At 42.4% G+C, this 16,626-nt stretch overlaps 1 protein-coding gene across 1 annotated transcript in view; it reads left to right on the top strand.

Moving 5' to 3' along the window:
• The window catches only part of MLH1 (mutL homolog 1), a 118,433-nt gene that overhangs the window by 47,745 nt on the left and 54,062 nt on the right, over positions 1-16,626 (top strand). Inside the window, exons 9-10 of the mRNA XM_081932889.1 lie at positions 2,017-2,129; positions 11,302-11,395. Coding sequence (XP_081789015.1) covers positions 2,017-2,129; positions 11,302-11,395 — 207 coding nt within the window. The remainder of the gene's footprint in view (positions 1-2,016; positions 2,130-11,301; positions 11,396-16,626) is intronic.

Below are 16,626 nucleotides of genomic sequence, written 5' to 3'. Positions count from 1 at the left end.
GTTTAATGTTGTTTGCCAATTTAACAAGGTTTTATCTGATTTAAGCACCGGAATCATCTGGAATAGAAAGATAAATCTAGGTAGAATGCTCATTTTAATTGCTGAGATCCTTCCAAGCAAAGACAATTGTAACTTTTTCCACGCTTCAAGATCTTTCTGTATCTTTTGCCACAACACTTCATAGTTATTTAAGAAAAGTTTTGTATTTGATTCTGAAATTTGTATTCCTAAATATTTAACTTTAGAAACTATTTCAAAACCTGCTAAACTTACAAGTCTCTTTCTTTGAGTCTCTGTCATGTTTTTAACCATCATTTTCGTTTTGTTTTGATTTAGTCTAAACCCAGACACCATGCCAAATTCTACTATGATACTTTTCATCTGGATTATTGATTTCAAAGGATGTGAAAGGGTAACAACCAGATCATAAGCAAATGCTCTAGTTCTGTATTCCTTTTGCCTGATAGCTATGCCATCTAAGGATTTTGAGTCCCGAATTGCGTTCAACAAGACTTCCAAAGTTAAAATAAATAACAATGGGGATAATGGGCAACCTTGTCTTGTGCCTTTTTGTATCTCGAAAGTTGTTGACAAATTTCCATTAATAATAAGTTGTGCATTTTGTTGCTGATAAATTGCTCCAATCGCCTGCCGCAATCGTGGTCCCATATCCATCTTTTCCAAAGTCTTGGTTAGAAAGTTCCAGTTCACTCGATCGAAGGCCTTCTCTGCATCCAAGAAAACCAGCACTGCAGAGATCTGCTTATTCTTATCAAGATAGTCAAATAAATCTATGAGTTGCCTTACATTCTCCTTCATATGTCTTCCTTCAATAAATCCTGCTTGATCATGATGAATAATCTCTTGAATAACCGGCATCAATCTGTTGGCTAGTACCTTAGCAAATATTTTATAATCTGTGTTCAGAAGAGATATCGGCCTGTAATCCTCTGGTTTCTTAGGGCCCTCTTTATCTTTAGGTATCAATGAGATAAAAGCCGCTTTCCATGAGGGAGGTATTTTACCTCCTTGTTGTATATTACAAAATAGTTGTGTAAGATATTCAATCATTTCCAGTTGTAAAGTTTTATAATACATTGCAGTCAAACCATCAGTCCCTGGAGCCTTAGCTAATTTAAGTTGATTTATAACTAAAGTGATCTCATCAGCAGTTATAAGACGTTCCAAGTTTGCCTTTTGACACACAGAAATTTTAGCAACCCTTAAAATTAAACAAATTATAGTTTAGTTTATTTAAGGGACGCATGGGACTATTGAATTGGCTTTTTAAAAAAAAGGGTTACTTGAAATAAATGGGTTGAAGGTAACATTTTTCTGTTCTTCCAAATGTTTTATCATAATATATACATGTTTCAATAGTGCACGAAAGGATTAGAAAAGTTTGAGCTCTGATTTATAATAATTATCTTTTGTTAACTGATTTTTTTGAACATGATTGGAGTAATTATTATTTTTCTTCATTGATAAAATGAACTGACTATCTAAAACAAGTACTTGGTTTTTCTTGCATATGTAAAAGAATGTGAAAGGGAAGGGCACTTTGAAGCTTATGAAAGGCTGGTTCATGATTGTCTGGTTATAGTTTAAATGGGCTACCATGTGCTTCTAAAAACAATTTAAGGCGTTTCCCTAAAATTGTACATTACAAAGAAAAATTACTCTAGATACTTCTATGGAGGTATGAAAATAACTATAAGAGGATGTATTTACTGAAATTAGTTTTATTTTGTGAGTAAGGAACTTTGACTAATTTCTACGGTGATATTATTTACTGTTGTATCTAAAACTGTTAATTACTGATTAGTATTAGTAATAATATTGAAGATATAGAAGATGTAATCTGGCCTTATCTGGGATTAAAGTTTAGAAAACTGTGGAATCATGAGCAGAATATGTGCTGCATATTTAATAGTTATTAATTACAATAGTTTTAGTGTGTGCTTAAAGTTTTATTTAAAAAGTAAAAGGACTATATTTTTATTTAAATATTTTTAGAGAATTGATTGAAGTCGGCTGTGAAGATGCAACATTGGCTTTTAAAATGAAAGGTTTGGTAACAAATGCAAATTATTCTATGAAGAAGTGCATCTTTTTACTTTTTGTAAATCGTAAGTACAAATATATTCATTTTCATATTTTCACTGAATGTTTAAGGGATATTTTCACTCATTAAAGGCCCATTTTTGTTATTAACTCCATCCTGAAACTACTGGTTATTTTTTCTTCCACATAGTTCATCCATATATTGAAATTAAAACAGACCTTTTAAATGATAGCAATAACTATAGCACTGAATCTTAATGAAATAGCATGATCTGAAAATGAAGAAAAAAAACTCCATGTTTTTGTTTGAATGGAGAGCTCCGTGAAGAGCAGTTGGGTTTGGTATCCGGGAGGTTTGTTTTGCAAAATTTTTGCAAGCCGGAGGTTTTGTGTAGGGAAAACCAAAGAAGGGTGGTTTCATATGACCATAGGATGGTGGTTCAGGGTCTGGGCTTGAAATCTCCTTCATAACCCCGGGTGCAGAAGAGAGTGATCTGCAATGGCTGTCCCAGAGTGCTGACAGCTGGTCGGAGTAAGCTGGGATCAAACAGAGGAAGTGGCAGAGTTGCGAGTGGCTTATTTGATTCCTGATCTTGGTGAAAGGTATTTTATTCCAAAATAGCCCAGGGGGTTGAGTGGCTTGAATCTAGGACTAGGGGTGGATTTTTCCCTTCTATCTCCCCCACTGCAGCGGTGAGAGGAAAGTGCTGAGTGAAGTTGGATTGCCAGTAAGCAAGTAAGAAGATCGGATAGTTGAAGTGGAGGCAGGAAATTTTTCCTTCCTTCTCTGAACTGACTGGGAAGCCGAATTTAAACTTAATTAGTCATCACAATAAGGGCTGGCTTTGAACAACTTTGATAATATTGAAGCACCTGGGGGAAAATAGGTAAATTATTGAAGGTCTGAAGAAGAAACATATAGATAAAATGGCTTTCACTGATTGTGCATTTTGTTAAGTCTGTATCTTGACAGCTTGTGGAAGGATGATGAGAGCTTTCTGTCTGGATGGCTCCTAGGGTGAGCCGAAAGACAGAAAAGGGAAGCAGTATGCTCCCTCCCATATTTGGGCATACCAGGGATTGTGACACAATACATACCTATTTCCCTGGCTTAGCTGATAAAGGAGGAGAGCCTGTGGCTTAGTGGCTAATACAACTGCCTGGTATGTAATACAGCCCAGGTTCAATTCCCAGTAAGGGTATGGCTAGCTGATGAGAGCTAAATAGTTTGAAATAGATCTATACTAGTTTCCCTTTATTTATTTATCAGCACAAATGCAACACAAATGTAACAAAGGCAACATAAAAAAATGGCTTTCTGCCTGGATGGCTCCTAGGGTGAGCCGAAAGACAAAACATATCTATATGTTTTCGTAGAATTTCATGGGTGTAGGTATGCTGGTCTTGTGTTCGGGTCTTTTTCTGTGTAAGATTGAGATTGTTTTGGCAACATTTCGGCGAGGTCTCACTCACCATCTTCAGACTGGGTTTTGAGCTAAAAGAAAACCCAGCCTGAAGATGGCGAGTGAGACCTCACCGAAACGTTACCAAGACAATCTCAATCTTACACGGGAAAAGACCCGAATACAAGACCTATATGTATGTATGTATATATGTATATATGTATATATGTATATATGTATATATGTATATATGTATATATGTATATATGTATATATGTATATATGTATATATGTATATATGTATATATGTATATATGGCCTGCCACACTTTTTAATAATTCTCTATGCTGTTTCAATAGTGTAGTAGTTGGGAGGGAATAGAAAGGAGTAGGATTGTAGAATGGATTGTTGACATTCTTTTGTAGAAGCCAAGGTCATCTTTTGTCTTCGCATCTCGACACCTGGCCGGAAGAAGATGGGTGTACATGCCAGCGTGGAAGATGATGATTGGAACATGTGATGGATTTGTGGGTGTGGGGAGAGATCATGAACTCTCAACTGGGTGAACTTACAGGATGTAATTCAGAGTTGAAATTTTCCATAGCCGTGCTAACATGCCTGCGGAATAAATTGCACCATTAAGGATGTTTTGCCTTGGACAATGATTTATTTCTGCATGGTATTTAGAAACCTAACATTAGGTCTCTTTCCTTCTCTATCTATTTTGATAACTTTTCATATAGTATGCTAATCTACTGATATATAGCTGATATTACCCCCCAATACTCCTTAATTAATTGATTTCTAGACTGCCCCCTCTCCCCGAAGGGACTCGGGCGGTGTACAGGTACCGAATTAAAAAACCTTACAAATAATCATAAATATAGTTAAAAACGAATTAAACGTTAAACCCCTGTACAAATTTATAAAAGTTAAAAACTAAGCCTAAGACCAACATTTAAAAATACAGGCTGGGGTGGGAGAGCTGGAATTAGGCCAAGCCAGCTAGATTAAACAGGTGGGTTTTGAGCTTCTTACGGAAGGAGCGGAGGTCCGTGGTTGTTCTAATATCAGGGGGAAGGTCATTCCAGAGAGTTGGGCCCATCACAGAGAAGGCCCTTCCCCTGGGCGTCGCCCGCTGGCACAGCCTAGTGGACGGCACCCGGAGGAGTCCCTCTCTGTGTGAGCGAATCGGCCGAAGGGATGTATGGGGCAGGATACGATCCCGCAAATAACTAGGCCCTGTGCCATGGAGCACTTTGAAGATGATAATCAGCACCTTGAAACGCACCCGAAAAGCTACAGGTAGCCAGTGCAGCCCACGCAGGAGAGGTGTTACTTGGGAGTATCTAGCGACTCCCGAGACTGCCCGCGCGGCCGCATTCTGAACCAACTGCAGTCTTTGGGTGCATCTCAAGGGGAGCCCCATGTAGAGAGCATTACAGTAGTCCAGTCGGGACGTCACAAGCGCATGGTTGACTGTGCAAAGGGCGTTCCGGTCCAATAGGGGATGCAATTGGCGCACCAGGCGAACCTGGTGAAACGCCCCCCTTGCCACGGCTGTCACATGGTCGTCCATTGACAGCCGGGCATCTAGGAGGACGCCCAAGTTGCGTACCCGATCCACGGGGGCCAGATGTTCGCCCCCAATGGCCAGTGATGGAATCAGCTGGTTGAACCGGGGTGCCGGTAGCCACAGCCACTCCGTCTTGGACGGGTTGAGCTTGAGTCTGTTACTTCCCATCCAGATCCGTACGGCTTCCAGACACTGGGACATCACTTTGACGGCATCATTGGGGTGGTTCGGGGTAGAGATGTACAGCTGGGTATCATCTGCATACAGATGGTAGTCTACCCCGAACCCACGAATGATCTCTCCCAGCAGCTTCATATATGCATTGAACAGGAGAGGCGAGAGGACCGACCCCTGTGGCACCCCACAAGTGAGCGGCCTCGAGGTCGACCTCTGCCCCCCTGCCAATACAAATTGCACTCGACCAGAGAGGTAGGAGGAGAACCACCGCGAAACGGTGCCCCTCACCCCCAGCCCCTCCAGTTGATGCAATAGGATACCATGGTCGATGGTATCAAAAGCCGCCGAGAGGTCTAGTAGGACCAGGATGGAGGAGCAACCCCCATCTCTGGCCCTCCAGAGATCATCCACCAACGCGACCAATGTTGTCTCCGTGCTGTGGCCGGGCCGGAAACCGGACTGGCGTGGGTCCAGATAATCAGTTTCCTCCAGGTGGTGTGGAAACTGTTGTGCCACCACACTCTCTACAACCTTTGCCAGAAAGCAAAGGTTGGAGACGGGACGGTAGTTGGCTAACACAGCTGGGTCCAGGGAAGGCTTCTTGAGTAAGGTCCTCACCACCGCCTCTTTCAGGACGGCCGGCAAGAACCCCTCACTCAAAGAAGCGTTAACTAACTCCTGGAGCCAGCCTCGTGTGACCTCCCAGGATGCCAGTACAAGCCAGGAGGGACACGGGTCCAGTAAACATGTGGTGGCTCGCAATCGCCTACGCAGCCTGTCCATATCGTCAGAAGTAACAGAGTCAAACTCCTCCCAGAGTGGAGCCTCAAGACCCACCTCCGACGTCCCCTCTAGGCCACTAGTAGAGACCAACTCGCTTCGAATCTGAGCAATTTTGTCCTGCAGATACTCCCCAAATTCCTCTTCTCTGCCCTGCAAAGGGGCTTCCCGCGGCCTCTGTTGAAGGAGGGAGCGGGTTACCCCAAACAGGGCGGCAGGGCAGTTATCTGCGGACGTAATAAGGGTGGCACAATACTGATGCTTGGCCACTCTTAGCGCCACAAGGTAAGTCCGTAAATGGGCTCTCACCTGTGATCGGTCAGATTCAGAGCGTGACGATCTCCATCTGCTCTCTAGGCGTCTCTTGAGGCGCTTCATCACCCTCAGCTCCTCGGTAAACCAAGGGGCCTGGGTGGTTCGCTGCCGCAAGAGAGGCCGCAAAGGCGCAACCCGGTCCAAGGCCCCAGTGGCCGCACTATTCCATGCAGCCACTAGGTCCTCCATCCGGGTGCGGGTCAGGGCTACAGGAAATGGCCCAAGCTCCGTCTGGAACCTATCAGGTTCCATCAGGCGCCTGGGGTGAAACCATCTTGGACATTCCGGTTCTGCCTCCCCGCGATGGGGAGTAGCGGCTGGGAAGTCGAGCCGGAGAAGTGAGTCGTCTGACCATGACAGGGGTGTAATAACTAAATCCCCTACTCCCAGATCACTCCTCCACTGGCCAGAGACAAAGATAAGATCCAGTGTGTGACCTCCCTCGTGTGTGGGGCCCTGAATTACCTGGGTCAGGTCCATGGCTGTCATGGAAGCCATGAACTCCCGAGCTACCTCGGATGTCTCCCCTACCGATGGCAAGTTAAAGTCCCCCATGACTAACAGCCTTGGGGTCTCAACTGCCATCTCGGCGATCACCTCGAGGAGCTCGGGCAGGGCTGCTGATGCATAGTGAGGAGCCAGGTATACAATCAGCAAGCCCAGCTGTCTCCCTGGGGCCCATTTCACGCATAGGGACTCACAACCGGTTATCTGTGGCACAGTGGTCTCTCTCGGCTCGAGACCTTCCCTCACAATGACCACTACCCCACCACCCCTGCCTAGTGCCCGTGACTGATGAAATGCGCGGTAACCTGGCGGGCACATTTCCACGAGAGGGAGACCTCCCTTGTGGCCCAGCCAGGTCTCCGTGATTCCTGCCAGGTCCGGCTCCCCCTCCGACACCAAGTCGTTAATGAGGGGGGCTTTGTTGACAACGGACCTGGCATTGCATAGCATCAGTCTCAGGCCCTGGCTCTGTAGGGCCTGACCACCTAGATTGCGGGGGTTGGGACATATGACCGGCCGTACCCAACGACCACGGCCCCGGTCTCCCAACCAGCGATAAGATCTCTGGCTACCCTCGCACCTGCCCCTCCCCATGACCGTTGGAATAAAAAGACCCTCTTCTGGAATATCACTACTCCCCCCCCTCACTTCCTTATTAACTCCACCCGCCGGCTTGGCATTGGTCCCTCCCTCAGTCTGACTAGCCCCTCCCCCCACCCTGGAACCCCCTAAAAAACGAATAGAACATTTAACTAAAAAACCCCTAAGATTGCACCTCGCAATTGATTAAGAATTGATTATTGAGTAGGGGAAGAGGGAGAGGGGGGGAAGGAAGAAAGAAAGTGGGACTGGAGGAAGCTACAAGTGAGAGACAAAGGTGGGAGTTTTGGAAAATAAATAAATTAGTGATCCAATTTTTTTTAAAAAATGACAAGTGTTACAAATTTAACAACAATTGGCATGGAGAGGGAGCCAGCCCCTCAAACGTCCTTAGCGGCCTCCAGCCCCTCAAACCAGAGATCCTCTGAGAACATGCTCCAGAGAGAAAGATCTATTTCAATTCAGGATCTTCAGATATTACAGGCTATGCAAGAAACCATGACCAGAAATCATGAGGAGTTGAAAAAGGATATTGGAGAAGTAAGAAATGACACTGGAGAATTAAAGGAAAAAGTGGAAAAGATGGATGATAAATTTGAAAGGTTTCAGGAACAGATCAATAAAAACGAACAAAGAATAAATGCAATAGAAGAAAAGATGGAGAAGGAAGAGAAAAGAATGGAGGAGTTGAGCTCTAGGTTGATCCAGGCGAAAAAACTTGAGCTAACGGTCCTCACATTAGAATCTGAGAAAGCATCCCAATTTCTACTGTTTCAGAAAGTAAAAGAAGAAAAAGGTGAGGATCTACTGGATCTGATGGCAGATCTCATGACAAATGCTTTGGGAATAGAAAATGATGAGATGGCAAGCGAGATCAACGAGATATATAGAATCCAGACAAACTACACCAAAAAGAATAATCTCCCGAGGGAAGTTCATGTAAAGTTCATTAAAAATCAATATGCAGTGAGGTGCTGAATAAAACAAGAGACGACCTGATAGTATACAATCAACACCTAACAGTTCTAAAAGAGGTACCGAAAATAATTAAAGAATTAAGAAGGCCCTATCAATTTTTAACATCAGTGCTGAATAAATATGAAATTAACTTGATGGTTGATGCCAGAGGGCATACTGGTAACTTGGAGAGATAAAAGATTCAGAACAGACACGGTGGAACAAGCGGAAGAATTTACAATCAACTCATTGGTCAGGAGGATGAGGAAGTATGCAAAGACTCAAGGCACAGATAGGAAGAGAAAAGGTGCAATCAGAGACAAGAAAGGAGAAATGTACTACCGAATGTACTACCAACATTTCTTTTTCTGTTTCAGAACATTCCCATTAAATTAGAAAAAGGGTTTTTAAGATTTTGGCCTCTAATTTTATATGGCAGGGGAAAAAACAAGAATAAACTTCAAAGCTCTGCAAGATACCAAGGAAAACGTAGGATTTGGCATACCAGACTGGGACCTTTACTATACTGCGGCCATTCTAAGATGGATAAAAGAATGTTGAGAAACAAAAGATTACTCAAATTGGAAGGACATGACCTCCAAGCAGGATAGCATGCCTTCCTATGGTATGAAAAAGGATCCGCACGTAAGTTTTTTTGTAGACACTACATCAGACAGTCCCTGTTATTAGTATGGAATAAAATTAAACATGACCATTATATTGAAATACCCATTTGGTATTTCACGTTGGAAAATACATACACCCAAATTTAATCAACATGGAAAAATAGTCACGTACAAAGAGTTATTGAACAGACAGTGGGAAATAAAAGCTAGACTAGAATTGGCATCACAAGGGGTACACCTAGAACGGTAGCCTTATCTACAGATACAATCAAGGTTTGCACAGGATGGGAAAAAGGAAGGCATTGCCCAAGATTACACAATATTAGATAAACTTCTGATAGAGATAGAAGATAGGTTGATCAAAGTGCTGTACAGATTTTTGCTGGAATATAAACTTGAGGAAGAACATGTCAAAGAAACTTAGGTCACCTGGGCAAAAAAATTAACCGCCAGGAACCTTTTATCATATGTGGTGGGCATGCAATGAGGCAAAAAGATATTGGAAAATGATACAGTCATGGTTGGAACAAATGGTGGGAGATCAAATTTTATACAAACCAAACCATTATGCCTTTTCTCCTAGGCATAATACCAGAGGGGTATAAGAAAGATGTGCTCTATCTAATTATACATGTATTAACTGTGGCGCGTATAATTTATGCACAGTATTGGAAAAAAGACAATATTCCATCAGAGTTAGATATAATTAGGAAAATTTTCGGCTGTGCGGAAGAAGATAGGCTCACCCTCTAATTAAAAAATAAAGGGGAATTGGAATACTATGATGTTTGGAATAGATTTTATTGGTATAAGACAAGGTGACAAGACTGGAACAAATTGTAAATAATGTGATTGGATAGAACCGTGATGGCAAACCTATGGCACGTGTGCCACAAGTGGCACGTGGAGCCATTTGTCAGGGCACGCGAGGTGCTGCCATGTCAGCTGCCAGCTGCCCTGTTCACCTTTTTTAAAGCTATTTTTCGCCTTCCCCAGGCTCCAGAGGCTTTATAGGAGCCTGGGGAGGGCGAAAAGAGTCTCCCCCCCCCCCCGGAGGATTCAGGGACTGTCCCTGAAGCCTTCGGAGCGCTTAAAACGACCCTCCGAGCAACCCGGAAGTCACTTCCGGTTTGCTCGGAGGGTGGTTTTAAGCATTCCGAAGGCTTCAGGGAAGCCTCTGGACAGTCCCTGAAGCCTCCGGAGGGCCTCCGGGGGGTCGGGGGAGGCTCTTTTCGCCCTCCCCAGGCTCCTATAAAGCCCCTGGAGCATGGAGAGGGCAAAAAAAACATGTAAAAATGGGGGGGTCGCGCATTTTGCGCACATGCGCACTGTGGGGGGGGTCGCACATTGCATTATGGGTGCGGCATGCCCGCACTCGACCCCCCTGCGTTCCCCCCACTTGTGGCACGCGAGCCAAAAAAGGTTCGCCATCACTGGGATAGAAGGATAGATAATGTATTAAGTAGGCTAATAGTTATTGGATGAGATTATTTGTATATAATGTGATTGTATGGTCATTACGACTTCACTGTGCTGCACTGTTTTAAATGTAAAAACAATAAAAATATATTTAAAATAAAAAGGGAAAAGGAAAAAATGTATACATTTTTGTGTACATAATCTTTGATGTGTTTTTGAAAACCCAGTGTAGTCTTCATTATGCAACTTGCATCTGAGGAAACAAATAAGGTCCTGAATCAAGATATAAGTTGATTTGATTTAATGTAGTTAAGATCAACTATATTAGAAGTATAATTTTCAACCTTCATTGGTTTTCCATAATATTTAATTAATATTCCTCTAGCATAAGGAGAGTCTAAAGGTGAAAAACTGTAAACTATTGATTGACTATGTACCAGAAATCATAAATAAGAAAAGAAATCATAAATAAAGAAATCATAAATAAGAAAAAAAATCACAGTCATGACAGAATCATTATGTTCAGTGATGTAGAAAGAAATATAAGCTGTTTACCAAATAACTAGATCTTAATTCAAATATAATTTTGGGCAAAATAGATCATTCTTTTTATAATGAAGGCTCTTAATTGTCATTAAAACAGACAGATCTTGGTTCCAAATCATTGAGTTTGTATGTCTTTAAGAATATTTGTTGAATGTGATGATATGATTTATATACGATTGTTAAGAACATTTTTACAATCATAAAATTTTGTTTTTGTATTATATATTTGGTATAGTTTTTTTGAATATAAATGCTAAGCTTTTTCAGAAATGGTTATAAAAATGATAATTTGGAAAAGTAATTGAAACAATGTTTTCTATTCTCTTTCCAGATCGATTGGTAGAGTCAACTGCCTTGCGCAGAGCAATAGAGACTATATATGCTGCTTATTTACCCAAAAGCACGTATCCATTTTTATATATAAGGTAATACTGAGAAATACTTTTGCCATTGAAATTCAATTTGGCAAGAAGAGGAGACTTTCCTTCCTAATCTAAAAATGTAGATGTTGAGGACCAGTGCTTGATATGTGAATTTGACTGGATAAGGATTACTGAATGGAAATTAAATCTGCATAAGAAGGGGGTGGTTCTGTACAATGGAAAAGTTTTTGTTTAAATGTTCAAAAGTGTTGGTAAAAATAGTTCTTCCTTTGCAAACAAATGTAATTAAGAGTTTTTTCTGGATCCTGATTTAAACCTGGAGTTTCAGATCCCAGCTATGATCTGAATCTCTTTGCCCAAAGTGGACCAGCACTTTTTTCTTTTGGAACCTCATTAGTGGTTGTGATGGTTCATGGGTATCTATTGCTTTAAATACAATTTTGCAAATTTCATTCGCTGCAAATGCTTTAGTCAGGCTTCAGTTTTATCTACTGTATTGTCTGCCTGTCCATTTCAAAACACAATTTAAAATTTATTGTTAATTTGTAAAGTTATAAATAACAATACTGTGTTGTGAATATTTCTGTTGGTTATTATTCTTATTCTCAGAAACTATGCTTGCTACTACTTCTTATGAATAAATAATTCATATTTATTCAATATTCAATAATTCTCTCATGGAGAAAGCAGCAGATGATGGATCGCCTATCTGTTGAGATAATCTACCTGCCTTCAAAAGCCATAGTGGAAGCCATGGAGGCCACGAAGAGGGAACACCAGTTGGGAGCTAGGCGCAAAGCCGGCCCCTATGCATCCCTCGCAATCGGACCAAACTCTGCAAGATGAAGCCATGGGATTTATTTCCCCTAAGGAGTTGTTGTTGGAGCCAGAAGTGGGTGCAGGATCAGCCACGAGTGAAGGGGACCAGAGCAGACACCAACCAGGCGCTCTAATGATTGGCGATCTCAGCCAGCAGTCAGTCTCTGACCGGCCTCCCAGACCAATTTGGACAGCTTAACATGAGTGGAATCAACCCTTACTTTAGCTCTGAACCACACAGGTAGACCATGGCCCAGCCAGCGTTTGCCTTCTCAGGTCGAGACTCTGCAACCCAATGGAGTGGGGATTTATGGTCCTTCCATACAGTGAAAAGCAGGTCAGCCCAAAACCTCACCGTTGGAATAATACCAACAGCAGTGCCCCTTCACTCTGGGGCACAGACGGCCCATCAACCGGGATGGGAAAATCAACCCAGCCAGCAGCACAGGGGGTGGGGGATTTCGCCCCCTAACCAGCCACCAATGTTTGGGTTGAAGCCTGCAAGTCAAGTCCCACCGAAGTGGGATTTCTTCCCGGGCCATGGATGGGCACAATACCAAGGAATGCCTGCCCTTCCTCAGCAGATGGAACTGTTTCAGATAACTGAGGCAACCCCAGGGAGTGACCCCTCAACAGGTCACTCGCAGGGGCAACCACCACCCCAGAAGCATCCCCAGCCACCACCGTAGGGGCATCCCCAGCCGCAATGCCCCAACAGGTTCCTGCCCAACCTCAGCTGTAGGGAGCACCGCCACAAGGGGGGCTCCAACCCCAAGCACCCACCCAACCATGCTGGCAAATCCAGGCACCAGCCCCACCAGCTCCTGTGCCCCCTCGATTTCAGGCAACATTTGATGGGACCCCTGGGAAGCTAGCATACTTCTTAAATCAACTCTGGGTGCACATTGATCGATTTGGGAATCAATACCCTTCTGACCGAGAGATGATTTCACTGACGGGATGAATAAAGGGGAAGCGGCCAAATGGGTAGCAAAGTGCCACGAGAGATGGCTCCTGAATTGGAAGATGCAGACGGGTTCGTTCAGCTGATCAGAATCCAATTTAGCAATGTGGCCCAACAAGTGGAAGCAGAAGAGCAGATCCAAGGATTGCGACAGGCTGGCCATCCTGTGAAGGAATTAGTTTAGGATTTTAGAAGGGTGGCCGAAAAACTAAGGGACTGGCCAGAATGATTCCTTGTGCACACATTTAAAAATGCCCTAGATCCCGAACTGAGAAAGGCATGCAGCATAGGTGGGGTGCCAGAACAGATCCAGAATTGGTATAATACCTCAGTCATTCTGGATCACAAACTTCATTCCCATCGAAAGCCCACTGCCGAAAAGCCGACTAGAAGACCTTTGGGTCACCAAAGACAAACAGAGCAAGCCGAAATGCCTGCCCCCAAGTCTGCGGGAGCAATAAAATGTTACCAGTGTGGTCAACATGGACACGGAGAATCGGAATGCTTGGCCCCAGCCCCAGTCCCACTAGTGTGCATCCAAGCCACCAGTGAGACAAAAAAAGGGCTCCCAAAGCCCCCTGAAAAGAGTTGTCTCACCCACCAAACAGAAGGATCAAATGCCCAGCCTGAGGAGGCAGAGACTCTGCCAGATGGAGAAACCCCTCCCAGTTCAGAGGAGGAAAAAAGCAGCGGGTAGTAAGTGCACCCATCCGCCCCTTTGCCATTAAAGCCAAACTCATAGTGCCCAAAACTGGGGTAGAAGGGGAAGTTGAGGCAGTCGTGGACACATGCTGCACCTGGTGCTTAATCAGCATGTCCATCATGGAGCAGCGAGGCATAGGAACAAGACCCTTAGCCAATCCCATTCAGTTTGAGCAAGTGGATGGGACACTAATTGGAGGGGCCACCGCCAAGCTAATTACTGACTTGGCGAAGTTGCAGATAGGCTGCCACTATGAACTTTTCAGATTCATCATAGCACCAAAAATAAATGAAATAATCATCTTGGGGCTTGTATGGTTGGACAAATGGGCACATACTATAAAGTGGGAGGACGGCATTTGAAAATTGGCCCAGGGGGGAGGAGCCAATGTCGTGACGATATGGACATGAGGTCTCGATGCTCCGAGACCGCAGCCGATACTTTTGCCGCTGGGTGGTCCAATCGGACCTAAACCGTCCCACAGAGACGGTGAACAGGAAGAATACGTCTTGCTGATCTCAGGGACATCGCAAAGTCCCTGATCGATGCAAGAGAAGTTCTTCAAGCCGATGGCAAAAAATCCAGCCATTTGGCTGATGAAGTCGGGGCGGCTCCAAAATGGAAGGATAAGGAAAGAGAAAGTATTTCCAGCTGGTGAGGAATTTTTACTGTTTTAAAAGTGACTGCCTATAAAAAAACTTAAAATTAATTTAAATTGGAGAACAGAAAAAATATGCGGCGGAATTAAATTTGGACCGGTTTTGGACAGTGGGTTATCTTTTTAAACGCTAGCTTCATGGATGGAATTTATGCAAGTCTTTTAAACGAATGGATTAGATTTTCTTCTTTATTTTTTTTCTTTAACTATTCTTTGTAACCTATGGACTAAAATTCTCCTCTTTCATTACTGTGGGTGTTTCAAGAATAGGACCTTTTTTAACTTCAGATACAAAAAAGATGCAAAAGGAAACAAAGAAAATTGCAACCATAACACTGCTACTCGGAGGCTGGAGGTTTGTATATTGGAAGCGAAACACTTTTACTTTTCTTATTGATTATCCTGGCTTGGCACTCCAAGGTCTCACTGCTTGTTTATAGAGAGTGATAAGAAGAAAAGCATGCAGATGTCCCTTTGAAGTATATCTTTAACCAGAGAAAAGTGGAAATAAAACTTTATTGTGAATCTATGCTTAATCTTGTAAAAACCTTCCAAGCTACAGCAGCAGTGTTTGTTAGCTGGAGATAATGGCACAACTTCAACAGCAGAAAGAAACTTTTAAGCCTACAAAAGATATTCTTAGAAATTCAGAATTTATCAAACACATTTGAGAGGACGGAGAAGAAGTTGGAAGACTTAGAGCATCTAACAGTAAAATATGATGAAGAAGTTGGAGATGTTTATCAAGTGGAAAAAGTGGCGGTTAGAATCCTAAAAACCAAAGAGGAAAATGACCATAAAGAAATTAAATCTGTTGATATTTATGGTGATTGGTTTGTTTTTGGAAATGGAAAGAGTGGAATACTGAAAGAAGAATTAAATGGAGGGGAACTCTACCCCAGATAGCAGGACACAGAAGAAGAAGAAACAAAAGAATTTATGGATTTAAAGAGAGAAATGTTATTAGCAATATCATTGATAACACTACCGACAATCAAAGATAAGGTGATTAAGGAAACAGAAGAAGGGCATCAAAATTACATGAAGATTTTATAAGAAAAGAGTTGCTAAGAGGAGTCCATACAAAGTTGATTAAGGAGACAATTAGAGGACTGACACCACAAATGGCAGAAGATATGAGACTATTTTGCTACTGGAAAGATACAGGTTGATAGATGGAAGAGTATAATTTAAAACTAGTTAAACGTAGTGAAATTTAGTGGCAATAGATATAGTGAAAGAAATAATTGATAATGATAATAATATATACAATGTGTAGTGTTATGATAAGTAATAATTGGATATAAATATTGAATGATACCCATGAAAGGAAGATTAGAAATCTTTTTGGATTATATATAAAGGTTAAATAAAAAAGAATTAAGTTAGATTCAGTTAAGTCTTGATTATTGGGGGGGAAATGATATGATACAGGATATAGTCAAATAAAGGAGGGATAATGATAACAACGTATCTGGATGTAAATTGTAAACTGATTTGGAAAGAAGGATTCGAAAATTTTGTTACTAAATATTATGGATGTGTAGCTAGAATAGGACATAAGGATTTTGTGTTATTGGATTTTAGAAATAGTAAATGAAATGCCAGTATGTGGTTATGTATTAAATCTTGGTATATTTTATGGTGAAGGACATTCAAACAATTATAGTCAAATGAAAATGGAGGTATGATGATGGTAACATGTATAAATATCTGAGTTAAAATACTTGAGTTAATATGAATTATGCTTACAGCACGTAAAACTGGTGCGGCAGGTCCTGAAAAAACTAGCCGCCAAGATGTATGCTTAGCTATCAAAGTGTGAATTCCACAAAACCTCACTGGATTACCTCAGTTATCATATTTCCAATGAGCGGAATAGAGATGGACTCAGGAAAAGTGAAAGCGGTGCTAGACTGGCAACTCCCACGTACCCGCAAACACCGACAAAGCTTCCTGGGATTTGCTTATTTCTATAGGCAATTCATCCCGGCTTTTACAGAAGCTGCCCTATCCTTGCCTGAACTGTTAAAAACAGGGCCATCCCCGACAAAGCCAAAGCCAAATCAACCTATTGGGTGGACAATAGACTGTCAAAAAGCATTTGAAAAATTTAAACGACTCTTTGC

Source organism: Natrix helvetica (genome assembly GCF_964273705.1).
Source record: "Natrix helvetica genome assembly, chromosome: Z".
In the NCBI taxonomy this organism is placed as follows: Eukaryota; Metazoa; Chordata; class Lepidosauria; order Squamata; family Natricidae; genus Natrix; species Natrix helvetica.
This window is presented reverse-complemented; position numbering and strand designations above follow the sequence as displayed.